Source organism: Anopheles gambiae, chromosome 3 (assembly GCF_943734735.2).
Source record: "Anopheles gambiae chromosome 3, idAnoGambNW_F1_1, whole genome shotgun sequence".
NCBI classification, from domain to species: Eukaryota; Metazoa; Arthropoda; class Insecta; order Diptera; family Culicidae; genus Anopheles; species Anopheles gambiae.
The window spans coordinates 71,737,678-71,764,592 of record NC_064602.1 but is presented as its reverse complement, the minus strand read 5'-3'; the positions used below and the strand labels follow the sequence as shown (position 1 = coordinate 71,764,592).

At 43.9% G+C, this 26,915-nt stretch overlaps 3 protein-coding genes across 3 annotated transcripts in view; 1 reads left to right on the top strand and 2 right to left on the bottom strand.

The window, feature by feature from the left end:
- Positions 1 to 153: 153 nt before the first annotated feature.
- LOC3291200 (protein preli-like) lies at positions 154 to 2,899 on the top strand. Its single transcript, XM_563974.3, has 3 exons — positions 154 to 797; positions 1,350 to 1,563; positions 1,634 to 2,899. The coding sequence occupies exons 1-3, from the start codon at positions 706 to 708 to the stop codon at positions 1,976 to 1,978; spliced, it is 651 nt and encodes a 216-aa protein (XP_563974.2). The 5' UTR covers positions 154 to 705; the 3' UTR covers positions 1,979 to 2,899.
- A 1,036-nt stretch (positions 2,900 to 3,935) lies between these two features.
- On the bottom strand, positions 3,936 to 9,798 carry LOC1271006 (TATA-box-binding protein; the record flags this gene model as incomplete). The annotated part of the gene is made up of 5 exons (XM_309748.3): positions 3,936 to 4,474; positions 4,548 to 4,988; positions 5,068 to 5,633; positions 6,056 to 6,060; positions 9,746 to 9,798. Coding segments are annotated over 5 exons (1,341 nt in total), but the record flags the coding sequence as incomplete, so codon positions are not given.
- Positions 9,799 to 11,620: 1,822 nt separating this feature from the next.
- Positions 11,621 to 26,915, bottom strand: part of LOC1271007 (calmodulin) — a 32,841-nt gene continuing 17,546 nt past the window's right edge. The window contains exons 4-5 of the mRNA XM_061655913.1: positions 18,181 to 18,423; positions 11,621 to 12,589 (exon numbers count right to left, since the gene is read on the bottom strand). Coding sequence (XP_061511897.1) covers positions 12,561 to 12,589; positions 18,181 to 18,423 — 272 coding nt within the window. The 3' untranslated portion in view covers positions 11,621 to 12,560. The remainder of the gene's footprint in view (positions 12,590 to 18,180; positions 18,424 to 26,915) is intronic.

Below are 26,915 nucleotides of genomic sequence, written 5' to 3'. Positions count from 1 at the left end.
AACAACTTTTTCACCACTTTCAAGATGTTTTGGTTAAAAAAAAGTTGTTAAAAAGAGAATGTAAATAATCATTAAGAAACAAAAAAAGTGTTCAACTGTCAACCGCGCACAGTGAGCGCTCCTCCGTTCGCTGTCACTTTTGTTCGACGTTCCAGAAATTACCAGCTGTCAAATCGCAACACCTTCTCCCCTCCTTCCCATCGCAGGCTGTGTGTGTGTTTTTCTGTTTTGTGCAAAACCGCATCCAAAATCGATCGACCGCTCGCCATCGTGTGTGCCATCGAAAACAAATCGCGTTGTAATTTGTGTGCATTTCTCCCTCCCCCGAGTCGGCAAAAGTGCAAGACAACTGCATTCAGCGTGCAACGATCCCGATTTGTCCTGTGTGAATTGTGTGTGTGTCTCTCTCTGTGTATGCCCACACTAATCAAGCCCCCGCATCGTTGCTATCGAAAAAGTGATAAGGCAAGGTGTGTGTGTGTGCACCAGCCAATTCCGCGGAGAGGAATGCTGGTAGTGTGGTGCGCTGAAAATTGATAAAATTAAGCTGACTAACGGCAAACCCGACATCGCAATCAATTTGAAAAGTGAAACCGAGCTCGCTTGAGTGGCTGCAATTTACATAAGTCTCAGGCAAACCGGGGAATTCAAAGTCCGATCCCGACAACGCACCGAAAGAGAACAGAACTAACCCTCCTCATAAAAATGACAAAATACTATGAAAGTGAAACCGTCTACAACTACTCCTGGGAGCAGGTCACACAGGGCTTCTGGAACCGATACCCGAACCCTTTCAGGTAAGGCTCACCCCATCATTCAGGGCTGGCGTGACGTCAGGAAGCTGTTGTAATGTTACATCGCCTTGGCTAAGTCTCGTTTTAGCGTCCCTAGAAGGGCGGAAAATTTGTCAGCTTGTCAAAAAATAGCTGCAGTTTCGGTTGCTCTAGTTACCCTTTCGGGTGGCCAATGTGCCGCCAACTGGTTGTGTATGCGTGTGTGTTGTCCGCGCAACTGCAAGTGAATTTTGCGGTTGCTTGGATGCCCACCGCAAAGCACAATGCCATCCGCTCGCGCCAAGACATATTCATCCACTGCCCATGCCAATTATGTAATGCGCACACTGAGATTGCCACGACCATGCCTCTCCGGCACATGTGTAAATGTGCGGCACTTTCTCGCCGGTTGAACACGTTTTAATTCTGCTCCTTTACGTTCTATTTTTATGTAACCCGGCCTCCCCACCACCTCCATCGCATGCCGGCACGCGCGCGCACACACACAACCAACTCGTTATCTGCGCGGGATGCATCGCGCACACACCACACGTACGCACACACAACACGCGACAGCTCGCACGTACTCTCCGAGGACACGGTCAGCCGGGAGGTGCGGAATGGGAAGCTGCACAGCAAGCGGCTCCTCACCAAGACGAACCACGTGCCGAAGTGGGGCGAGCGCTTCTTCAAAGCAAAGTCGGTCAACATCGTGGAGGAGTCGGTGGTCGATCCGAACGAGCGAACGCTCGTCACGTACACGCGTAACATTGGCTTCAACAAAATAATGGTAATATTTACACTTTTGCATTTAGAAATTAGAACACAATCTTTAAACAAAAATCTCCTCTCTTTTCCAGAGTGTGGTGGAAAAGGTGGTCTACAAATCGCTCCCGGACCAGCCGGGCAAAACTATCGCCATCCGGTCGGCGTGGATCGATTCGTCCGTGTACGGCTTCGGTACCGCCATTCGCGCGTTCGGGCTGGAGCGGTTCAAGAAGAATTGCGCCAAAACGGTGAGCGGCTTCAACTACGTCCTGCAGCACATGTTCCCGAACAATCCGGTCGCGCTGGCAGCGGCCGCTGCCGCTGCCGCCAGCCAGGCCTCCAAGGCCCAGAAGCTGCGCGAAGCGGCCAAACACGCATCGGACCACATGAAGGCGCAGGCAGAACATTTGGTACAGAACCTGTCCGTCAAGGGCTAGGAAGGAGGGGACACACACGGGGGGAGGATACCATGCATCAATTCCAACGGTAACGGAGCAGTCCCCCAGGTACACAAGTTGTCGCCGTAGGTTTGTTTTTAAGTCTTTGGTGTGGGGTTTTGTTCGGTACCGGGTTTTGTTACCTAAAAGAGCTGTGGTTAGTGCGTAGAGAGAGAGAGAGAGAGAGAGAGAGAAGCAGAAAGAGAGCGAGAGATAGGAAATAGGAAAAGTTTTTAAAACAGCCGTTTCAAAAGTAGTTATTCCCATCTTCGATCCGCAGACGTAAAGCCAACGCAAAGCAGGTCGTGTTCCACATCTCAGCAGTATTGTCATGCGTGTGTGGCCTTGTTGGAAAGCATGCCCCATGACCCCCCGGTATACCACAAAGTCCCATGAAAAAAGCCACAAAACCCACACAAAATGCCGGCAGGGACGCTGCCCGTCCAAAGAGCAATTGGTTGTATTGTGCAATTTCCAAACGATTGGTTAATCATTCCACGTGATTGTGTGCGCATTGTGTGCCCAGGGAAGAACGGCACTCGACGATCTCATTTGCGCCTGAGATCACTTATCGCCTAGCGCGGATCGCACGAAGTAGGTTGCTTGTTGCTGTTACTGCTGCTTCTGCTGCCGCTAAGCTGCTACTACTAGCAACCAGAACAAAAAACAGACGTTTGATAGTGTTTATTGTTAATCCATTAGTCTCTACTGTTCAAAAACCGAAGGGGCAGCGATCGAGCGGAGGAGGCGAAAGCAGTTGTGCGCGAAAGATGGTAATACTGGGTTGATTTCCCCCGGGAGGAAAGCAAACGAGAGACAGGGTAGATTATACGTTTTGAATAGCGCGAATAGGAAGTAAACTAGAATATTCAATTGTACGCTACTTTAAACATAACTGGAATAAATCCATCCTTAAACGAATATCCCTTTAAGAGCGATTTATGAATGTATAATGAAGAATGATGACAAACACCTTTTTTAAAGTCAATGGTCCTTAACCGTTTGGTTCCAAAATGCTGGAAAAGCTTAATTACGTAAAAATATAAAAAATAACTTTTGGGAAACGGTTAATAAATCGTTAATAATAATAATAAATTGCTTAGAATACACCACCTTGAACGCATGGAAGTTTTCCGTTGCCTAGCAACCGTCATTCACTTCAGCAAAAATGAGTAGTGATGGGTGGGTCGACCCGAACCTACCGTCTCGGAGCTATCAAAATGCCTTCCGGAGCGCTCCAGATCACATTTGCCGTTTGTGAATCAACGCATTCTTACCAGGGAGGTCATACTTACTTACTTATCCGGCGCTACAACCGCTTTGCGGTCTTGGCTTGCCTCAGGAGTGTCCGAAACCGCTCACGGTCTCGCGCCTTCGTCTGCCAGTCCGTTATCCCGGCCTTAATGGCGGACGCCTCCACGCTATCTTGCCACCTCAATTTGGGCCTACCACGCCTCCTCTGTCCTTGTGGACGGCCTAAAAAGACTTTACGGGTTGGGTCGTCCGTTTCCATGCGTACAACATGTCCAGCCCACCGGAGCCACCAGGGAGGTCATATTGTGTTACTACTGACACCCATCAAACCAATTAAGGCTGCTAAACTCATATAAACCCACTGAACCTATTGAACTAATATGCACCTACCAAACTCGTATAAACCTGTTGAACTCGTTGCACCCACGGGTAGGAATCGTATATGCTTTGGCAAACCTATTGAACCGACGGAACTCATTACACCTGACTCCATGTCGGTCTGTTAGTGGAGTCGTATGACCCATCACTAAAAATGAGTTGTAAAGCGTATCGAGCAGTCGCTTCAAGGTAAGTCACTTATCAAATGTCCATCTATCTTGGAGGTCTTGGAGATAAGGTGTAGGATACGCGTTAACAATCTGGAATCGTGCCATCACAAAGGAACCTTACAATAGGACTAAAACAAATAACGGTCATAGCATCATTTCACTTCTACCGCACGACGAATTCCAACGGTTTTTCGTTTTATTCGGAAACATTTCGCTTCGATTGTTCTTCACTTACTTACTAATGCTGCTTTTTTAGAAAAATGCGCGTCAAGCGTTGCCCCCCTCCTCCTCTTCCTCCTTCTCCTCCACGCGACAACACTTGCCTACGAGAGAAAACGAATAATAGGTAAAACAGCAAAACAAAAAAAAGTACCCACCCTTTCCTTAAAGTTCTCCCTCCCCTTCCCCCCTCCCCCCTCTACTGTTTCTTGAAGCTCTTTAGAATCGGGTAGATGTTTTCGAACGCGTCGTAAATCTCCTGCCGCACCTTAGCCCCCGTCAGCACCACCTTGCCGGACACGAAAATGAGCAGCACGATACGCGGCTTCACCATACGGTAGATCAGTCCGGGGAACAGTTCCGGCTCGTACGAGCTGAACCGACCGTGCGTTAGCACCAACCCTTCCAGCCGAATCGGAAACCGCACGTCACAGCTGCCCACCATGTTCTGTACCTTAAAGTCGAGGAATTTGGCCTAAAAAGAGAGAGAGGAAATTAAGCTAAATTGGTCCAAGGCCACAATTGGTGTCATCCTTCGCAATGCGTACCGTAAAGCCAAGCTTCTGTATGATACGCGCGTACTTTCGCGCCGCCAGTCGCGAATCGTCCTCACTCTTGGCGCCGGTGCACACCATCTTGCCGGAGGAGAAAATCAGCGCGGTCGTGCGCGGCTCCCGGATGCGCATGATGACCGCAGCGAAACGCTTCGGATTGTACTCGGCGTTACGGGCGTGCAGAGCAATTTTTTTGAGATCGAGCTTGCAGCTCAGGTTCACCGTCGAGACGATGTTTTGCAGCTGCGGCAGGATGGCCGGTTCGCTAGGCGTCATCGGCGTCATCGGGGTGGCGGGACCCATCGTCTGGTGGATGTTGACGCTGCCGATGTTTTCCGGATCCCGCACGCTGCCCCCGCTGCCGCTCTGCGGGTGGCTCGGTGTTGCTGCCGCCTTCGATTCCGTCATCGGCACCATCGGTGACATGAGACTTTGCTGATAGGGGGGCAGAAAAAGAAAGGATTAGAAAGGACCTTAGGAGCAAACAAGAAACCACCAAATCCAGTCCGCTTACCGGTGTCTGTGGTTGAATCATGTTCTGGGGGGTGGAGAAGCTGGGCGCGTACGTGTGCATGCTCTTGCCGGACGTCGAACCGATGGCCGGCATTGTGTAGTTGCTCGAGCTAAGGCCACCCATCGGTGTCATGTGCGGCATCGACTGCTGCTGCTGGTAGGCGTGGGGCAGAATCTGCTGATCCTCCTCCGGCTGGTGCAGCGGCGTCCCGATGCTGGGGATCGAGAATCCCGGACTCGGCAGCATCTGATCCATGGCTGGTGGCTGGCAAAGGTCGCGGTAGCGTGTAAACAAGCGATGCAAACAAACCTTCCAACCGCTACGAATAGGCACAACGCGACGCTGTGGCGCTTTTCGAATGGATGCCTTGTGCCGTTTGGGGTTGACGCGTTTGCCGATCCAGTACACACAACTTACTATACGAAAATGCCGGGAATATGGTGCGAAATCAACAGAAACAGCCAATTCGCGTCCAAAGTGTTGTTTCTTGTTGGCTTGTTTTGGCAAACACTCGTTTGACAGATTGGCTGTAGGACAGAATTTGACGCGTATGACAGTTTCGATTTCTGAGCGCGCACAGTGGGAAAATGTTCGCACTTTGGCCAAATTCGAAATTTGATTTAGAAACCGTTGCGAATTGAACGTTATTTTTTAACACAACATAGATAGTCATTTTTATGGAAGAAAATGTATCAAATCATCTACGTAATGCCAACATAGCATGATTATAGGATTTATTGTGGCCATTTCTAAACGTATAAACTAAGAAATAGCTGTACCACGTGTTCAACATGTAGTTTTCTAAATGTAGCGCGAATTAAATGAATTCAAAATATTTATGTTCAAAAATGCACATACAGATTTCATCCTACTTACCCAACATTATTCATTTTCTTTCTTTCTTTCTTTAGCTTACCTTTACGGCCACCACAAGCACAATTAAATAAATAAAACCCGTGTTATAGTGTTCACCAAAGAAAAACTTTACTCCCCCTGCAACAAGGATTTCCGACACAAAGTACAAAAGAGAGTTTTACACAATAAATATATGGCAACCGATCAACGACACGATCAATCGAAAACTGGGATTGGCTTTAAAAATGGAAACACGCGAGACGCTCCACCTCACTTGCGCGAGTCAACGTTCTGTTTCTGAGTTGTTGGTTGTTCTGTTTTGTTTTACAGTTTATCAAAAAAAGTAACGTTTTAGTATATTTTGCTTTGTTTTAAATCCCGGTTTCTGATCTTTTGTTTTGTGTGTTTCCTGTTTGTTTTCGTTTTTTTTTTCTTTAAAATACAAATACTTTTAAAAAATAACACACATTAAGAGACACAAGCAAAAAAGCATTAGAAGAAAGAGGGAGTTTTGTTTAGTGTTTGTGTCTTTCGTTTTTTTCTCTTTTTTTGTTATTGTTGTTTGTTTTTTATCCCTTTCTTGTTCACTTTTGATGTTCTTTTTTTTCTTTCTTTATGTCTCAAGTATAAGTAGAGATTATGGCTGTGTATTCGTGTACGTAGTACAACAAAGCACAGTAATGGCTTTGCCGTCTCCTCTCCCTAAACAAACGTTCCAAGAGATGGTTAAAGAGTGTTGTTTACTCATGTGTGTAGTTATTTTTTTGTGTACGTTTTTTTTTCTTTTAAACTATTTCTGTCACAATAATAATTAGTAGTAAACCGCGCAACCAACTGGAATGCTTCTGCCTCGTTTACCAGTGGGGGAAAAGTTACTTGTATCTTTTCTCTTTTTCTCTCTAAAATATATTGTTTTCTTTGAACTGTAGCCAAGCTGCCGATTCGGTTTTACATTTCCTTTTCCTTTGCTTCTTTCTCTTTTCCAACAAATATTTGTTGTGTGTATTGTGTCTCTTTGTCTTTGTTATCTTAGTCTTTTTTTTGTCTTAACTTGTTTAAACTGTGAATAAACTGCTGTGTTTTTCTATTGTTGCGCTAATCTTTTACATCTTTTGCATTAGCAATTGGCAGAGCACACGGTAATGTTTCTGTATTTCATTGCTGTTTTTTTTTCTAACGGTAGCAAAGTGTTTGCCTTTATATACGGAGGGAAGAAAGAAGAGGAAGTAGAAATTGGAGTTGGTTTAGAGTAATAGTACAAACATTAGTAGGCGATAGTAAGCAAACACACAGGGCGCGCCTCTAGAATACAGCTTTTCTCAGCCAAAAACGCACACAAACAACGTACACATTGAGGACAACCACATGCACCCACATACACAAACACACACACACACACACGTAAGAGACACAATAGAATGTCAATGTGAAAAAATGGGCATGCAAGAGGCACAATCTATCAATCAATTAAGGCGAATATTTGATCTGTTGAAAAGTTTCGGCTGTTTCCTCCCGCCCCTTCAAGGGAAAGTGTAGAAAAACTGGTGTTTGTTTCTATAATGTTTAAGGAGCAAATGGTGAATGGTGTGTAGTAAAAACGCTTACAAAAGTAAAACATAAAAATATAATCACAAGAGCGAAAGAGAGAAAGAGAGAAAAAGAGAATAGGTAGTAGAGAGTGCTCTTCAGCTGTTTATTAATTATTATATTTGTTTGCCTTCATCTCTGCCTTGCCTTCAAACGACCAACACACATCAGTATCCTCGCTCTCTCTCTCTGTATTTCAAATGCAATTCCCATATCCAACGGGCTTCCCAAAACACGCAACAAACCCTATCCTCCTTCTCCTCCTCTGGCCTACAAACCCTTCTTCCAAACGAATCTCTTCCGTGCCACGTGGGCGCTCGTGCGCCTCCATTTACGCAGCGCGCACGTTAAAGCGCAACCCACAACACTCTGCTACGCGTACGCGGGAGGTGTTGCGCGCGCTGCTAAAACTCACGCACATCAACTAATGCATACGCACATACACAAACGCACACACACACACGCGCGCGATCGCACGCAACAATGTAGTGGTGGTGGTGTAGTAGGCGATGGTGGGGATTTTTGTGTCAAATCTGTGTATGTACGTTTCTTCCTGTCTCTTACTCTGTGTGTGTATATATAGATATCTATACTGTATTAATATATCTTCGTTCTTTTCTGCTTTCCCTCTCTTCTTTTGACGCTTTCTATGTTCTGTTTGTTTCCAGTGTTGTGTTTTTTTAATCTACTAGTGTACCTGTTTGCAACTTACTTTTCTTCTTATGCTTTGTTTTCCTCTTTGTTACTTTTTCATTACAACACCTTCTGTTTTTCTTAATTTTGTTGTTGTTGTTTTCACTTGTTCCATGCTTTTTTAATTGTATATGTGCATTAATGCGCCAACAATTTTCAAAATGCTGCTGCTGCTGCTGCTGTTGCTGCGACTACTGCTTGCCTTTGCTTGCTACTGCTCTTATCATATATTTTCCTTCTTCTCTTTTGTATGCGTACGTATGTGTGTGTGTGTGTGTGTGTGTGTGTGTGTGTGTATGTGTTTGCCTATGTTTTTGTTTGTGTGCGAGAAAATTGTTGTAATTAGCTGTTTTCTTTCTGTTATCTGTTGTTTTGTAGTTTTTTTTTGGGTTTGTCATTAGGTTTTATCCTTTTTTTTATGCTCGTAGTGGGTTTTGCTTGGTTTTTTGTTTGTTTTTTTTTTTTATTTAACTTTGTTTTTTTCGCTGTTTACCTCTCAACTAACAAACGCGACAACGACGACGACAACGACGACGAAAGAAAGAAAGGAAGAAAGGAAGAAAATGTCTTTCTTTTTGGGAGTTTTTTTGTATCGTGTGTAGTAGAGCTAAGTGTGTTCGTTGATTCCTAACTTTGTTTTGGAATTGTTTAAACGGTTTTGTTGTGTGCTCGAAAGTCTGTGAGTGTGTGTGTTTGTGTGTGATTGTATTGTTTGCTTGTGTGTGTTTTTTCTTCTTTTAAATACGTTCTCTCTTCTCTTACTAGCTTGGTAGTAGTAGTAGTTCTTTAGTTGAAAAGCTCTTATTTTTATCAATAATGAGTTACTTACTGCATTTTTATACTATCTTTTGTGTTTCTTTTCTCTTCTCTTTCTTCTTATGCTTTGTTGTGTGTGTTTTTAACTACGCACTTATACCATTCATTACCATACACTATATGCGGTGCTGTGTTTTGCAATATTCGCTTCGCATTGCATTCTAAGGTGGATTTTTGTTTTGTAACTGACAATTTGCTGACAAACGTTTTCATGTTAAACATTGATTAAACCGGTGTTAACTGACATCTTGGACACCTCACACACTTCCTCGACACTCCCTCTGCTACTAAAACCCGAGTGAGACTATCATATACGGTGTGTGTATGCGTGTGTGGGTTGGTTACTTGCTTTCTTTTTCTACAGCGTAAGAACGTTTCATAAACGTGAGATGGATTTGCAAATCGTAGTCGATGTGTTTTGTTTTTTTGTCCGAAGGATACAACACAGCTGCTTCTTCTTCACACACACACACACGCAGCCACCGGTTCATTCTTCTGATTCTGTTCGTCTTAGGTCCCTCTTTTAGTGCAAGCATTTAACTACCCCTAAATCGCATTCAGGCTACTACTCTGTTGCTGTTTCGATAGCAATCGTCTTACGCACCACACATACACACGGTCAATAAGCCACTAAATGACGACAAAGAGAGATACAACTATATCAATCAATCCAATTCGGCCATCATACTAGGATAAAAGGATAAGCTGCTGTCTGCGCTGCTGCTACTGCTGCTGCTGCTGCTGAAGCCGCCGCCGCCGCTTTTGCTGTTTGCGCTGCTGCTGCTGCTGCTGATGCCGCCGCCGCCGCTGAGTTTGCTGCTGCTGCTGTTAGCTGAACGCTTTCCTTTGGTGTTGGGCTGTTGAACAAATTCGTGCTCGTGGTGTCATAGGAACACACGCAAATGCTTTGCTGAGAGACACACGCAAACACTAAAATTAATCGAACGGAGTGGTGTTAAAATAGTTTTAGAACAACGATTATGTTTAAAGTGATTTTTCAATTAAAGAAGAACAAAAAACATTCTCAAAATTCAATTTCTTTATACTTTCCCATCCTGCCAAAAGAAAAACAAAACGAGCAGAAAATCCTTTTGCATCAACAACCACACCAATCACCGAAAACAGATCAATTGCAAACCTCTCTCTCTCTCTTTTCCTCTCTGTTCTCGATATTCACAAACAACCAATGTCAACCAGAAACGATGTGGAATATTTTAGAGAATTTTGTATGAATATTGAAAACTGCGCGTGTGTGAAGTGTGGAATGTGGAATTGGATAATCCATTCTTTTATCCAACGAGTGTTGGGGGAAAGTGTATGTTGTGTGTTACACCAAAACAAGTACTCTTGCATCAAGTCTTCTTTCCCGAGTTTAAAAAAAATCTAGCTTCACTTGTTTAACAACATAACCCACATATTCAACAGTCCCTAAAGAAAGTAAATGAGCTAGATAAATGCATCAAAAATGCTCTAACCGTATCTTCAAGATCCTTTCTGAAAGTATTTTAGCTAGATCTTGTAAAACATATCCTTATCTTCTTATATAGCTACTAAGCTACTAACTAATACCTTTCTGTTCTCTATTCTACTCTCTCTCTCACTCTCTCTCTCTCTCTCTCTCTCTCTTTCTAACTATCTCTCTTTTTATTACATACTGCTGAACCACATTATTCAACATTTTAAACATTTTCTTTCTAAATTCCCTCATTCCATTATGCGCGCTGGTTGTAGATTCATCACACTATCTATAACAGATACCCTCCTCTAAAAGGCTAATGCTCTTTTGGTGCTTCGATTAACTCAAATATGCCGATGGAGAGAGAGAGAAAGAGAGAAGGGAAAATTGATTTCCGTAGATTTTAGTTGTTTTTATTTTTACAAAAAAATGTACACAAATAGATTAAGGATAGTGTTTAAATTTAATTTAATTTAAATCATTTTCTTTTCCGGTGCCTTCCTCTTCTTTCCCTCCATTCCTCTCTGACTCATTCCTCAGCTGCTCTGCTGCTGTTGCTGTTGCTGCTGCTATCTTCTCTGCCTATCTCTGGACCTGTGGTGCCCGTGGCGACTCAGCCGCCACGCGCCATTGGCCTCTTTCCTACTCCCCTTCCTTTCCAATTTGCTTTCTTTCTACTCTTTTCTCTGTCCGGCGGTGTTTCTTTTTTCTCTCTCTACTAGCTGAATTATATTGAAATTTTGTTGTTTTGGAAAAGCTGCGCGAAGGGATTTTGTTGTGATGCAGAAGATTAAAGTGGTGATGGTGTGTTGGTGTAGTAGCAGAAGTAGTACACTAGAGTACTGTGGTGTTGTTGTGTAGAGCAGTGGTAGTAGTAGAAGAGGAAGTAGAAGTAGATAATAGTAATAGGTAATAGAGTAGTAATAGGGTGTTGTACACACGACGCTAGAGAATTGAGTGGAATTGCGCGGTGATGGTTGTTGCTGTCGTTAAATAGCTCTGTTGTGTTGTGTGTGTCGTGTGTGTGTGTCTGTCTGTGTGGTTATATTATTAGGAGTAAAGAGTAAAAGGTTTCATTTTTTGCTGTGTGTGCTCCACCCTTTTGTTGGTTTGCATTATTACAATATAGGAGTTGATTGTATGCCCTTTTTTGTTTTTCTTTCTTTTACCATTTTTATTTATCTTCTTATTTATAATTGTGGTTGTTACAATTAAAATTTTTTAAGTTATATGTGTTTTGCCTTTTTTTTTCTCTGCCGACTCTTGCTGTACCTTTCCATTTTGTTTACTTTTATTTTGCAATAAGGATTTCTCTTCGGGTTTCTCTTTTTGTTTTGTTTTGTTTTGTTTCTGTTTTGTTTTGTTTTTTGGAAATGAGAATTTTACCTTGTTTCTCTTTCTTTCGTCTGCGTGGGAAGAGAGAGTTGTTGTGTTGTTGTGTCTCAATGTGATGGTAGTGGGTGGGTGGTGGTGGTGGTGATGAAGAAGCTTTGTTTTTAAATATTATTATGGCTGTTGCTGTTGTTGTTGTTGTTTTTTTGCTGCTGCTGTTGTTACTGCTGTTGAAAGTTGTTAAAATATTATAGCTGCTGTTTTGCTATTATTTTGCTTGCTGATGTTATTTTCGGGCAGCGCTTTTTGATGCTATCTTTCATATCGGTTGGAGATGTTATCAAAAAGCTGTTTGTTGATTTGCTATGCTTAGGTAGTGTTTTCAATTTGTTTCCATCATGTTTGTTGTTGTATACTGCTTACTTCTGTGTTATGCTTAAGAGTTTTCTTATTTAATGTTTATCTCTCGTTAGCTTTACTCTTTTCTGTATGGTTTCTTGCTCTTTTACGTTGCGTTTTTGTTGTTGTATGTAGCTCTTTTCCACTTCCTTTCTTTTCATCATCATCATCATCATCATCCTCCTCTCGCTCTTGTCTCCTCCACTCCATTAAATCCCACGCTGCATTTCTCCACCGCTTCCGCTTCTCGCTCTTTTTTTTAAATCCAAATCGATAGCGTTGCGCAGCTGTTGTTGCGCGTGGCTACAGTCTTCTTAATAAACAAATAGAAAGGCGCAATGTATCGACCTGTAGCTCACTTCGATGTCATCATTGTTACGAATTCTGGAATAGTTAAGAGAGAGAAAGAGAAAGAAAAATGGTAAAACAAAACGGAAATTAGTTGTGCAAAAGAGGAAAGTGAAACTAAAAACAAGAAAAAAAGAACAAGAAACTCCCTTACTAAAAAGAGTAACACTTATATTTTTACAACAAGATATAGCAAATAATGCAAGAGTAAACACTAATTAACCGTCCATAAAACAAGATAAAGTGGTAGAGAGATATAAAAAAATTCTTACTAGTAGAATAGGCAGTATTATGCAAAAAGAGAGGCACAAACATACGCCTTGTTGAGACACACATTGTTTGCGCCAACACCAACTGGGGCTCTGGATGAATATATTAACATATGTTTGGCTTGTGCAAAAGAATGATCGTGCAATTTGTGTATACGCGGTGTGTGTAAGAGTAAAACAAAACAGTACAACACCGCAATTGCGTGTGTTGTTCGTTATACCGGAGTAATGAGACGTTTAAGAATGGCAAGTGCTCACGACGCGGTGTCTAAATCTACTCTATATAATTTTCAATATTTAAAAGCTTTAAAATCAATATTTCAGTAATATATTCTTCCTATACTATCATCATCTAACTCGAATTTACGGATAAAGTAACGCTTCTCGAAAATAGTTCACACAATAGTAGTAACGGACACACAGTGCATCGATAACGGATGCTGAAGTGTCCCCGGACCTTCCACACTACGTCATCGTTCGCTGCAATTTGCTTCGGTTCTTTTTTGAAAAGAATAACCCCACAATGCCACCACACTGACTGCGGCGTCTCTCTCTCTCATCCACAAGCAAATATTAATAACAGTGCCATCGTGCCCAAATAACCGCAGTATTATCTTTATGGTAGGATAGGATGGCGGTGGTGGTTAGTGAGCGGATCCTACGAGCCACACTTCTCGCTAGAGTAGAGGAATATTATTAAAACCTAGGCACACACACTCGATGTTACAGTTCTTTTTTTCCTCCCAGTGCTACTTCTAGACTTTGCGCCAACGTTTTAGATGATTATTTACAGAATACTGTAGCGCCGGCTGTGTGGTTCTGGTTACAGTCGTATACACACAGTGAGTTGTACTGCTGGAGTACATGCAGGGGGAAGGGAGTGTCCCCATCATCACCAGCATCACCCCTTTCAGTCCACAAAGAGAGGCTGATCACGCAAAAGCGTTCGTCACCTCCAGTGTAGTGAGAATTCGAGATGCAGTACCAGTACCCGACGTATGACGTAGATAAAACTTACAAGACCGTGCTCATTACGCGCCTTGCAAAACGCAAGACTATCCTCCCTCATTTGCCCTGTTTTGTAGTCGTTGTCGGTGGACCGACCACACATGGAAGATAAATCTTCCAACAGCCAACGGTAAACAACACAAAACCCGGCACAACTTCCACTGTCAACCCGGGTGCCTGTCGAAGGGTGTTTTAGCAGCAGCAGTAGTGCAGCACAAACACCTCCCAACCTTCCCTTGCTTTTGGTAGAGTTATCCTAGGTACAACGGGTTCCAATAGTTCAACCCGAAATGACGTTGCCTTGCGCTGTACTACAAAATACTACTACCATCACCGGAACTGTATCGGATCAGAGAGATAGAGAGCAGAGCGCTGTATTAAAAAGACTATTTGAACAGCAACATATGGCAGGCGGGGGATCCATAAACAAATCGTAAGACGGAAGTGTAATACACAAAGTACAGTGTTGCCATAAATCTATTTAGCGCAGGTTACGACGCGCCGAGCAACACCAGAAGCATATGCTGTTGGGGCAATCTTTATTTAACCAAGAGCTGCACAGAGTTTGCAGCCACGGGTTATTAAATTGGTTATTATTATATTGCACCAGAATATGAAGCTACACTTAATAAGCGTTTTACTTGAAATCACAAAACAATTCATTAAATTGTAACATCAATCAAATGTTTAGAAATGCATCAAACTCCATAGAAAATTCTGACGATCATGGTGCTTCTGGATCGATCATCACCTGTGTAAAAGATCGATAACAATACCCAAATTGACCATCCCGCACTACTATGGGACTCAAGTGTCTAAGTCACGCGCGCAAAGCAAGTCGTCACACGTCGACAATGATATCACATGATGACGCGTTTGACCGGGCGCAACAGCAGCAATTCCTGACCAATCTCAATCAAACCCGAAAAAGCTCTCATTACAACAAAAAAAAAAAGAAAAACACAATTAGAAAGCGGTCCCGTGATTTCGGGTTATAAAAAGATACTGCCGCGGCCACGCCCCATTCCCACCATAAATTAACCTGTTTGTTGTGTCAATCTGGTCAATGAAAACACATATACCACACACATCCCCCATCAAAGAGAGGTGGTGGAGACCCTGAGTATGGTCGCAGGAAGACAGCGGAACAAACCCTTTCCTTTTCTGAGCTGTTTATACACCTCCGAACAAGGTTAAAAACATAACAACACAGTGCGTGGCGGTGGTGCGCCGCTGCTTCTCGATAACAAGTGATCGTGGCGAGCGTGCCGATGGCTCACCCGACTAAAGATCAACGATCGTTTTACTTGTGTTTTTGCTGCTTCGTGTGCACCTTGCGTCAAACTGCCCCTTAGAACTCTCTCATCGTCTTCGCCCTTCGCACCCGCTTTTTGCCTTCATCCGTGGCGGAACAACATTCGCCATTCTCGTGTGTCTCACGAGCAGCAGCACACTTCACCCTTCTAGAGCGATGAGTAAGCGAAAAGCGCCGTGAGTAATTCATTCCCAACTCAACCGGGCAGCAGTATACACAATTGGTAGATGATGCCTACGCGACAGTATACACCCCCCGTCAGATGATGACGCTGAGACGCCTTTTTCATCCCGTGCATACAAAGCAGGATGTGGTGGCAGAGCTCGGCGAGTAGGAGTTGTAGGTAGTAGTAGGTCCAGCACGCTTTACGACCACCCTAACACACCATAACTTGTGTGAATTTGTATTTTGCATAATTCGAGAAGACTCCCCTCGCTCCCCATATTGCGCACCAGGAGTGGTGTCGTTCGGCGGATGATGCAAATGTAATTTGCAATCAACGGTGGTACTACAACAACTCCTCCCCCCTCCAGGGGCCAATAATAGCCAAAAAGGGTTTAGTAATAAATTACAACATTCCAAAGAAAAAAGCATTTTTAGCAGGAACACTAAAAAGCGACAAAAAAGCACGTCGCACAAAAATAGATCCTCTAACAAATCTCTGTGTGCACCAACCAAGCCGCCAACCAACACGCTCTCCCTCCTTCGCTACTAAAGGCATTTCTTTATGTGCATTATATTGAGAAAGCGAAACGGGGTCCTCTACTTTTCTTTTTGTTCGCCCTGCCGTGAGCCGACTTCCGAAACGGCACACACCACAAAAGGCTTGAAATTTATGAGTTCACGTGTTTCGCGCAACAACCAAGCTCTCATTCCCTCCCAATATACACACACACAGCATTCACGTTCGTGTGCTCCACAAGTTTTATTACGCCTTCCACCACTGGGTGCGTGCGCGTTACACTATACACAGGACGGCGGTGTGGTGTGTACGTTATTCTGTTAAAAAGGCTGCCCTCTACACAATAAAGCTCTTTAGCTGGCTGCCACTGCCACTGCTGCTGCTCGCGGTTATATTTTTCCGAAACACTCCTTTTCGTTTATTCCAACAGCGTAATATCACCCCAATGGGGGGTTTTGGGGGTGTGTGTGTGTGTGTGTTGAAGGTGCATCAAATATTAAACCACCTACAACACCACCACCACCTCCAAACACACCATATTTTCGCGCTCCCCCTGGTTAGGGGATGGTTAGATTTTTCGCGAAGAAGCTTTATTGCCGCAGTCGGATTTTTTGCGTAACACGGAGCCGCCTCCCCTCAGCACTGTTTGCCAAAAGGGAGCGGCAGCAATGCGAAATATTTCACCCCCAAGCGAAAGGGGCGTAAATGTTGGCGAGGAGTATCTTTGCGAAAAATTTAAGGAGTGGAAAAGTCTGGATTGCGCTGGAAAAATTGCATGCAGCACGCAAATACAGAGGAACAACACACTGGGGTGTATGGTGCAATCCATCAATTCAGGAGCACTGCGAGTGCATAGTGAGCTGATTGTCATTTGCTAGATTTCTACCGCGCCAACACCATGAACATGCACATGACTGCTCCACACATCGGAGGGGACAGGGGTCCTGTGATTTCAATCATGCATACGCGACTGCGGCACCCCACCACACGGGGTGAGGAGAATGAAAAAAGCTGAGTGATTTATTTTCGTTGATTTGCACAACCACCACCAAAAAGTGTTAAGCATGCGCTCCCAGAGCTCTGACCTCTAGGATTTTCGTGCATTGAAATCATCAAGTTTGCTCGGATGGGTGGTGTGGGTGTTGTTGGTGGTCCTTTGAAGAACCTGTCAGAAGAGTTTTACACACATCCTCACACAAAAGGATCCTCCCCTTCATCAAAACTGCATCACACACACGCAGACACCAAACACAACCGCCAAGTCAAACACACATCATCTTCTTTCATTCAGACCCCGTCGTGTTTGCCTTTGAAGATGATGGGCTTGGCGCTTCAAAGTTACAATGTAAAAGCACGCTCCTTCTACTATCTCCCCTCTTTGCACACACACATTTGGCAAATCCTTTTTCCTTTTCGTCGGAGAGTAATACTTCTTGAAGGCAGAACAAAAACGCGGTGGCAATAAAAAAAAGAAAGAAGGAAGACCTTGTGCAATATATGCACCACGACCGAAACCTTCACTTCTTCAAAGGCTGTTTTTTCTAGTGGATTGTAAAATGTGCACAGAGGAGGCACCCCAAAAGGCGCACGCGTGCCTGTGTGTGTGTGTGGTTGTTACAGAAGGAGGTGTAGTGGGCGGTAAAGTGAATGGTAAAGTCAACAAATGATTGAAATGCAACTTTCAACAGTGTCATTCAGGGATGAGTGACTGCAAAACGAAGCAAGAAGTGACTTTGAGCCAACTGGTCACACACAAAAAAGTTTGAATTATATTCCTACAACAGGGCATAGGCACCCATTTCCTGCAATGTAACACGAAAATGTTCAAAAGTCAAAACCATCGTCGCATGTTAACTCATAAAGTAAGCTCTTATTGGGGAGCTGACGCTCCTCACAGGACACGAAACACGAAGAGCTTGACGACGCAAAAATCAAAACATGACCCTGGCAACATGCTGATGGCGCAGTATTCTTTGTATTCTTGGAGAAGCCGCCGAGAGTTTGGTGGCGCGTTTGGTGCCTGGAAGAGCGGTGCTATGAAACTAAAACTCTACTATATTCCGTCCTCCTTCTTGTCGCTTTTACGCTTGTATATATCGATCAAACGGGGTTCGATTGATTTGCACCAATCTGTCCATATACACACAATACACATACACCAGCACAAGAAAGGACGACAGAATTTGTTTGGCTATTACCCCCAACGAAATGGATGTTAACCACGCCAGGTAGTGGTGGATAGAATGTGAAACTAAAACCAAACAAAAAACCATTGCTTCTCTTGCACAAAACAATAACACACTGGCTCTGCTTCGAAACAATGCTTGGTGTGGGCGCGAAAGGCAACTCTTACCTTCATAATTAACCTGGCCATCGCCATCTATATCGGCTTCACGGATCATCTCGTCGACCTCCTCGTCTGTTAGCTTCTCGCCCAGATTAGTCATGACGTGGCGCAGCTCAGCTGCAGAGATAAAACCGTTGCCGTCCTTGTCGAAGACTCGGAATGCCTCCCGGATTTCCTCTTCACTGTCCGTGTCCTTCATTTTACGAGCCATCATTGTTAGAAACTCGGGGAAATCGATCGTGCCGTTACCTGTGCGCGCCAAGAAAATTGGAAACAATAATAATATTAGTAATCATGTGTGTAAAGGCAATGACAATATAGTTTTATGTAGTAGTTTTATTTCAGGGAACATTCGTTAGACTCATCAATGCAATACATTCCAAAATGGTAAAGAAAATTACCCAAAAAGATGTTGTTGCCTCACAAGCTACCTCAAATCATGTCTATTTAAATTTCATCTGCAAAAGTCAAATCATCAATAATACAATAAAAAGTCGCAAGAACACACAAGCCTAGAATCTGCTTAATCCCGTACATATTCAATATCTTATGCGCTACAAAGCAGACTTACAGCACCATCAGGACGACCTTCCCAGTGCGTACATAAATAAATATGTGAAATTATACGCATGTGTAGTAGACGACACCTGTAATGGACACCTCCGCTAGGGTCGCAAACGAAACACCTTCACCACGCCAAGAAAGGAGCAGAGCCCAACACCTTATAGTCAAAGGAGCAAAGCGCTAAAGGCGCTTAAATATATTATAATGCTCCGTTTTTCTTCCAATTCTAAGAAATAAACCATACAACACAGTAAAAACGATACTCAAGGATGTACCCTCGCTTGTGTTTTTCCATGGATTCCAGAGCAAAAGGTAGACTCTACCTGCCATACACTTGACTGTACATCTTTGCTTTCGTAATGCCACGTGTGGAGGGTGGTTTGTATCGATTTTTCCCCGTACTATGCGGGAACGTATATTTGAATGTCTTACTGCAGAGAAGGAGAAGCGAAGGTAACAGCAGATTTCACTACAACATGGAGAAACACACCACTACCTAAATCAAAATCCGGAGCCACCCTTAGAGAACATATACAAAGCATACACATCCAACTACACCAGGGGCACACAACACGCCGACGTTACCGTTTCCCGCGCAGGAATCAATTTCGAGGGGGCGTCGGTCAGTGTGTAAATAAAGGTGTTTTCGATTTGAAAAATTAATGAACACAAACGGTAAACTGATTGAACCATTCTCCCCCAAATGGTCGTTTTTACTTTGCTTCTTTTGGTAGGCAATAAAAAGCGCCTTGGGGGAGATTTTAATGTGTCAGTGTGTCCTTGCAGACATAACAAGGACTAACAACGGTGGCGCCATGTTGCCCACCATGGTAGCTTAATTTTGGGGAGAAGAAGAATGTTAACCAAAAATTAACGTTTAATGTTTTTCATCATATAACGTCATTGGCAAGAATTGTTGAACACACAAAAAAGCATATCCCAATGTCATAGAATGGACACAAAGAACTTTGGAGCAAGATCTTTCAGCTCCAGAAATAAATTGAACGAAACGTTCCCACGACCACCCATGCCCTTTTAAAATAAGGCTTCATACTTTACAGCAAACTAAATGAACTCTATGAAATTGTTATCCTCCCTCTCTATCTTCTCTTGTGTACAATAGAGAGCATTCTGATCTGATTTCTAATCTCGGAAAAAGGCTACTATTCCAAATCTGAACAGAGGCATTATTGGTGGTGGTGTGGTTACTGGTAATTGTACAACCACAATCGCACCAACAAAATAGGTTGCGCCTCAAGCTCTTTTGCTATGTGTAACCACCACCAACTAACCCTACCACCCTCTTCTCGGTTCGATAGACTTCCCTTCCTGCCTTATACACCAGAGCAGGGACAACAACCCAAAAGCAAAGGACACAAGCCGCAGAGCACGAAGAACCTTTCAATCGCGTACAAACCCCCCGCCGATTGAGGACGCCAACGCCGAGGACTAGGGCATGATTGGCAATAGAGGTCACAAGATAAGGGATTGTTGTGTACCAGAGCGGGAGGACACGTTCTTCTTCTCCTCCGTCATCCGCACCACTTCTGGGGGGCGAAGTGAAATAGAGGTTTCGCTATGAAATATAATGAACGACGACTACTACTACTACTCCTTTCGCCCGAAACTTTACCCATTATCCATAAAATCCAAAAAGGACCTGGGAGCAGCGGCAACCCACCAAGCCCACCGAGAAAACCAGAACTCATTGGAAAACGTTCGGTAAATGGAGTGAGGAGCCCACAATTGGACGGAGAGTAGTAGTGGTGTTGGGAAGAGTGTATGAATTGATACCCCGAAAGGGCACAAACGACGGCGGCACTGATTTTCCCATGGCCGCACACACCGTGTTGTGCTGGTGGTGGTATCATAATGACTTGCCCCCACCCAACCGATACTTCAGTGGCGAAGGGAGGAGAACACTACAGCGTAGAAATGGTTGGCCAGGATTTCGGGAGAAGTGGTGGTATCCAATAAGGGAACGAAAATTTATTATAATGTGTTTCGTTCGTATCGTAACCGTGGGAGCGGTGGTTTAGTTTTCGTACAGGGCTTTTATGTCAAACTAGCGTGATTACGAACGAGCTTTCCGTACAGCTATGTGAAAGGACAGTAGAGACACCGCCACCACCGCGCTCTCTCGGTCCAGTCCATGTTATGTGTTCCTCGTCATTTCCTATCTTGGTGTATGGTAGGCATGATAACGAGCGAAGAAAAGCTCATTTAAGGCGTCGGCGAGTTTACGCACCAGACCGAAAGCTATCTCGTAACCGATTCGATCCGTCCTTTCAATGCCGTGGAGACACACAAAAAAGGAAATACCGAGGAAAATCGCCAGTAAAATCCTACCATCTCAAAAGTAACAGTCGAAAGGACACAGTGTATTTGAAGAATTTGTTTACTGCGCCATGGGGGTGGCCTTTTCTATTGAACCTTCTTAAAAAGTTATGCGAGCCTGGGGAGAGCTGACGATACAAAAATATTACACAACAAGCAACACCTACACACGAGAAGCCGGCGTCGGCGATGATTTCCCTTTCATGACAAATTCGACGCACTTTATTGTGTACAGCCCCGGCCATCGAAAGGACGAAAAGGACAAACGGGGCGAATGAAGCCCGTGCAAGGAAAGAATTTACTCCCATAAAATAGTTTCTCCTTCTAGAGGAACACAAAAGGAAGAAGAAAAAAGCTTCACAAAACTTTGCGTTCTCGGTGACTGGTTCTATACGTGTAGCTGGTAATAAATATCATTTTCATTGTATCTCTATGGTAATCAGGGATACTACACACCAGTGTAGGAGGTAACTGTCTACAATACAAGGTAGTGAACAAAAGGACGTCACACACATATCCTCTCTTCACCGTGCGGCAGCAGAAAGAAGCATGGCTAGCGAAAAGCACACCATCATCATACATCACCACCACCGCGTAAATCCTAAACAAAGTTGAACGATTTACGAACGTGTCATGAAAAGTAAAACTATTCACGGCGAATAAAACTGTCTCCCGAAAGCGCTATCGCGTTCTCGACGGCGCCTAAGCAAGGAGCAGGAGCCATCCCCCGCTACCGGCTACAGTGTCCTTTTTCACTGTTGATTCCCACTGACGGGGACACGGCAAAAACGTGCCCTTCTTTGAACCAGCATAAGCTTTTGCGATGTGACACATTCGTGTAATATTTCTTTTTTTTTTTTTGGAGGGCAACAGTGTCCCACCGTACAGTTGTGGTAGGCTAACAGAGAAGACGTGGATGAGAGACCACTCTTTCTCACTCGCCTAGCCAATAAATTTCATCGTTATCCTTTCCTGCGTTATATTTACTGCCTTGATTTTGGCGATTATTTATGGGGGTCCTGTTTCCTTTTTTCGTAGCCTTCCCACACACATATAGCTGCGTCATGCTATCTGTTAAGCAGCTAAATCCAATTACCGTATTGGTATATGTATTACATTACCGTTTCTCCTAAAATGATATTCAAAAATTAAATAAAAACAAACAAAGCAATAACTAAATTATTCGAAGGACCCACAAAACAACATGAAATGAAATAGAAAGTTAGGTTTCGATTCGAAAAAAAACGATTAAATTTAGCACAATTTGACAACCACTAGGAAGAAAATTAAATTCTTCGATCTTTTCCCTTGTTCTCTCGCCCACGGCTTGTTCGAAGCGAAAGCATGCAAAAAGCTCCATCACGCGTTTTGTAGCTGACACACAAATACACAATCGGCATACCATAAAAAGGCAACGAACAAGAAATGGGAGCCATTTTTTGCAGGATTTTACAAGCATCCTTATAAAAAGTGTGGAAGGGCGTCATCGTAGGCATCTTTTCTCTGCTCTTTTGTTCGGAGCTGGGGGAGAAGTTCTTTACTCTTGTAGTCGTCGTACCCCGGTGAGGGGGTGGAGAGGTGGAAGGTCCAATATATCTAGCTTTTCAAAAGCATGACAGTCAAAAGGCCAAACCGAGCGCCGCCAATCTTCGAATTGCCCCGCCGCATACCAGTGCAATCAAGGACAGCCGAGTAAGCACAAGCACATACAACACCACCGAATGCTATTGTGTGTACACACTTCTGCTCCTCTTCTCTCTTCGTTTAAGTCCAATACCCAATATCAAAGCGCAAATGGATGCCACCAACTCGAGCTACCGCCGTTGTGCCTCCCGCTCTAAACGTTTGACCGGGAGAGCATAGCAACGTTTAACCGATAAGAAATTCCTAAAGTTCAACTATTCACAACTGGGCGGTGGTTGGGGGTGGTCGGGTTTGTGTGTACGTGGCATTTCCTTTGATGTGTGTTTTGTGTACGGGAACGCGATCGTCCACAAATGTAGATGCACGCTTTGCAAGGCAACACGAGCGAAAACATGTCCTTCTTTTCCGCTGCTGCTCCTCTGCTCGTTTGCTATATATTAATGGTTTGAACATTTTCACTCTGCTCCGGGGGGGGGGGGGGGGGGGGGCTGTTAGTTCCACTGTCTCTTGCTCTTTTATTGAAATATTTGCCACGGCAGTAAAACACAAAATAAGGGCAACAATCTGGAACAGCATCGAACGCGCCCACACACGCCCTTTTGGGACAACACACAGAGTGGCAGTGGCCACAAACGAGCATCATTTTTGGTCTCGGCAATTGCATACCAACGCCAACGAAACACGTACACCAAAAGATCACCCAGATAAAACACCAGAGAGACCAGCAGGCCTGATAAGCAATGCGCACCATGCGACACGCCGCCCGCAAAAGATAACTGCAAACAGTAACCCACCGGTCGGTCGGGTCGGTTGGTCGCCTTGTTACATTTACCACACGTTGACGTAATTTAACCAGGTGTGAAAAAGCTAGAAGGGCGAACCAGCTACACACTATTGCAAATGACGACATCACGCGCATTGTGCTCTGCTCTTGGTTTGATATTGAATGTAGACATATTCGCTTTTTAAGGAACAAAACAATAATGGGGCCTTTACGATACTAATCAGCTTTTTTATATGGAGTTTGACAGCTGGCGGCCGACTCCGTACAAAACCACACACAAAACTAGCCTCAGATTATTTCAGCCTCAAAGCTAGAATTAGATTCGAGTACCTGCTCGAAAAAATGGCAAAACAACGTCTTGTTTTCATTTGTCCCAAGAGGCATTAAACAGATCAGGTGGTGGAATCTATAATCAAAGTGTATGTATTTCGCAACACCAGGTGTTCCCATAGCCTGTCTGAAGAAAAAGAAGAATAAGAAGAAGGCTTTATGGTAACTTGACGAAAACACAAAACACACTTCAAATCTTCATTCAGAAGCAGAAGCGATAAAAATCAACCTTCTAAACACCTTGGGATATGTCTACCTGTATATTATACCCACTTTGATAGCTGATCGAAAACTGCTATACACTGTAAATAGCTCATAGGCTGAAATTTCAGTCTACGATCTTAAAATGGAAAAGGGGCCCAATAACGAAAGAATTATAGAAACATCATCGATTAAGGCCTTCTTTATGAAGGTAAAACACTTATAGTGAAATTGGGCAATGAAAAGTTTCTGAATTACATTACACAACATTTTGAAACGAAGCAGCTAATTCACACATAATAAGGAACACGCCCGTATCATCCTTATTTGTTCGCAAGACCGTAGGGATCACACAGGGATTTGAAGCATCCGGGACAAAACGAGATAATAAATGGCATGGAGTTGGTTGGTTGGTTGGTTGCTGCTGCTGCCATCCATTTTCTTCTAACCTGCATCAACCTTTCCTTGCGCTTAAGCTTAAAACAGCTTAAGGATACAGCAGACCAGAATTGCCTTCAGACGATGATAGAGAGGGAAAGAGCGCTAAATAGAGATTCCACTATCAGATTATTATGGTACGTGACCTGTGTGCAGTCATCGTCGTCGTCTCGTGTGTCCAACAAAAGGGGCGACAAAAAAAAATGCAAACCCTATGTCAAAGGACGCACACAGGCTATAATCAATCCTCCCCCAGGGGGAAGTAGCAGCAGCAGCAGCAGCAGCAGCAGCAGCAGGGGTCATTACATATGATGGTAGAGTGTATACAAGCCCAGTAGAATAGGTTCCGGCTAGCCTGCTTTTGGCCGGTATTTGCGTGGTGTAGAGGTTTGCTGGTTGGTGTCCTGTCGCTGCCGGCTATCATTTTCCCTGGAGTGTACAAATGTTACGCCGCTTGGTTTGCTTGCAAAATCGACCGACGCAGCAGGATGGGAGCCAAATTACGCACAATAGAAAGCTCTAGAAACTTCGAGTAAGCAAAGGAGGAAGCTTTCCCGGGTCAGCTCAAGCCCAAGTGTGCAAAAAAAGGTCATGTAATTCACACATTAACACTGAAGAGAAGCTTTAGTAGTAGTACAACGATACCAGCCACTATTCATGCTATAAATAAGGTGTGTAATGGTTTCTCAGTATGGCTCTACCCATTCCTTGGCAGCGTTATAACCCACTTTAAATAATGTAGAAAGTAGTTACAAAGGGTAAAAAAGGAAGTAGCAAAAGCATCGCAATACACATACACAACTTCCACAACCCGATTATTAATGCCGGATGGAGAGCTTGCACAACATTTGATTGCATCTTTCTCTCTCGTGTATCGCGGGTATATAGTAATCAGATAACACACCGTACTGTACCGTACCACCCCACACACCCCACACTACTAATGGCAACAAATCATAATTTACATTTTAAATTAATTGTGCCCTTTTGTCCCTCTCACCCGTAACTTCTTCCTTCGGCATTTGCCCGCTTTGCGGAAATATGATTCGTGCGCAAGCAGCACATGGAGTCGCCCAGTACTTGGCTTAACCTTTTCATAACCATCATAGCGCAACCAACCCATCACCACCACCATCACTGGAGCAGACCCACAGCAGCTAAAGATGGTTTGGGGTATATAATTACAGTAAGCCCGTAATAAACAACACACAACAACCCATTCACAACGTGAGTGCTGCTGCTGCTTCTGTTGTTGACGAGGGAATGGTACGGGGGGAGTGAGTTTAGGAGGGTCTCGGTTGCAATTTAGTATGCGGTTTTGACGACTCATGGTGACGTCAAGCCGCCACCAAATCCCCTCTTCACTCTGCTCTATATTTTCTTCTCGCCACCAACTGTGCGTTGTAAAAAAGCCTTCTTCTATCCGTACAATAACAAAACAACATCGTTTTAAACACACAAACACACAAGAAGTTGTACACTTCCGTCTCTCAAAAGCTGTTGTGTACCCAGTGCTACTGCACCACAACCACTTTGGGCAAGACTATTATTTCAAAAACCACATCCGGTTAACAGCGCGCGCACGTGTATACTTTGCATTCGTAATTGCTCATGAGCCACAAACCATCCAATCCCCATCATCTTTTTATAAAGGGAAAAAGGGATCCTTTTTTTGTGATAATACTTGCCCTACTTTGGAGCACACAAAACGGTACCCCCAACACCCGGGCGGGTTTTGTACAAATGGGAACTCGTTTTTTACTTCCATTTTATCACCGCAAGGTTGTAAATTACTCCATTTGACAATTTGTAATGGCCATCCTTTCCTGCTGTCTGCTAAAAGGGAAAAGAAGAGTAGAGGAAGCGGGGGGGAAAGGGGAAACCCATCATTCAACGGCACCGATCCTTCGCGTACAAGGAACCGATCTTGATAAACCTCCCTCGTCGTTTAGCGCACCAACACAACAAACAGAGAAGGAGTTCAGGGATCCAAAATAAATTGACGTACAAAGACAACAGGAGACAGAGCGGAAACTCTGACATCTTTTCCCATCACGAAACACTAATCCCCATTGCTGTTGGATGTGGAGAGTGGCGGCGCGGAGAGAGTGAGCTTTCTCATGTATCTATATTGCTTTGATCAGCCAACAACACGGGGAAAAGCGGATTTTCTCTTGCATCTTGTGTTTCGCATGTTTGTTTACAAATTGGCAACTGCACACGGTGGGTTGTTGAGAAGCCATTTTCGGTGCCCACCTTACACTCCCAAAAACCGACGACTTGCAGACTTTCTTCGATCGAAACAGCACAAACAAGAGGGCAAAAAATAAATCGGCTTTCGAAAATTGGACACCACCAACGGCACACCAACGGAAAAAATAGCCCGAAAACACAATTCCGACAAAAAGAAAACAACAACACAAACCACCATCATTAGGAGGGG

Excerpts from the sequence above, each read along its gene's own strand:
- LOC3291200 (XM_563974.3), top strand. The coding sequence starts at position 706 with ATGACAAAATACTATGAAAGTGAAACCGTCTACAACTACTCCTGGGAG. Across the intron at positions 798-1,349 it reads CGATACCCGAACCCTTTCAG|CTCGCACGTACTCTCCGAGG; the intron begins GTAAGGCTCACC and ends AACACGCGACAG. Across the intron at positions 1,564-1,633 it reads TTGGCTTCAACAAAATAATG|AGTGTGGTGGAAAAGGTGGT; the intron begins GTAATATTTACA and ends TCTCTTTTCCAG.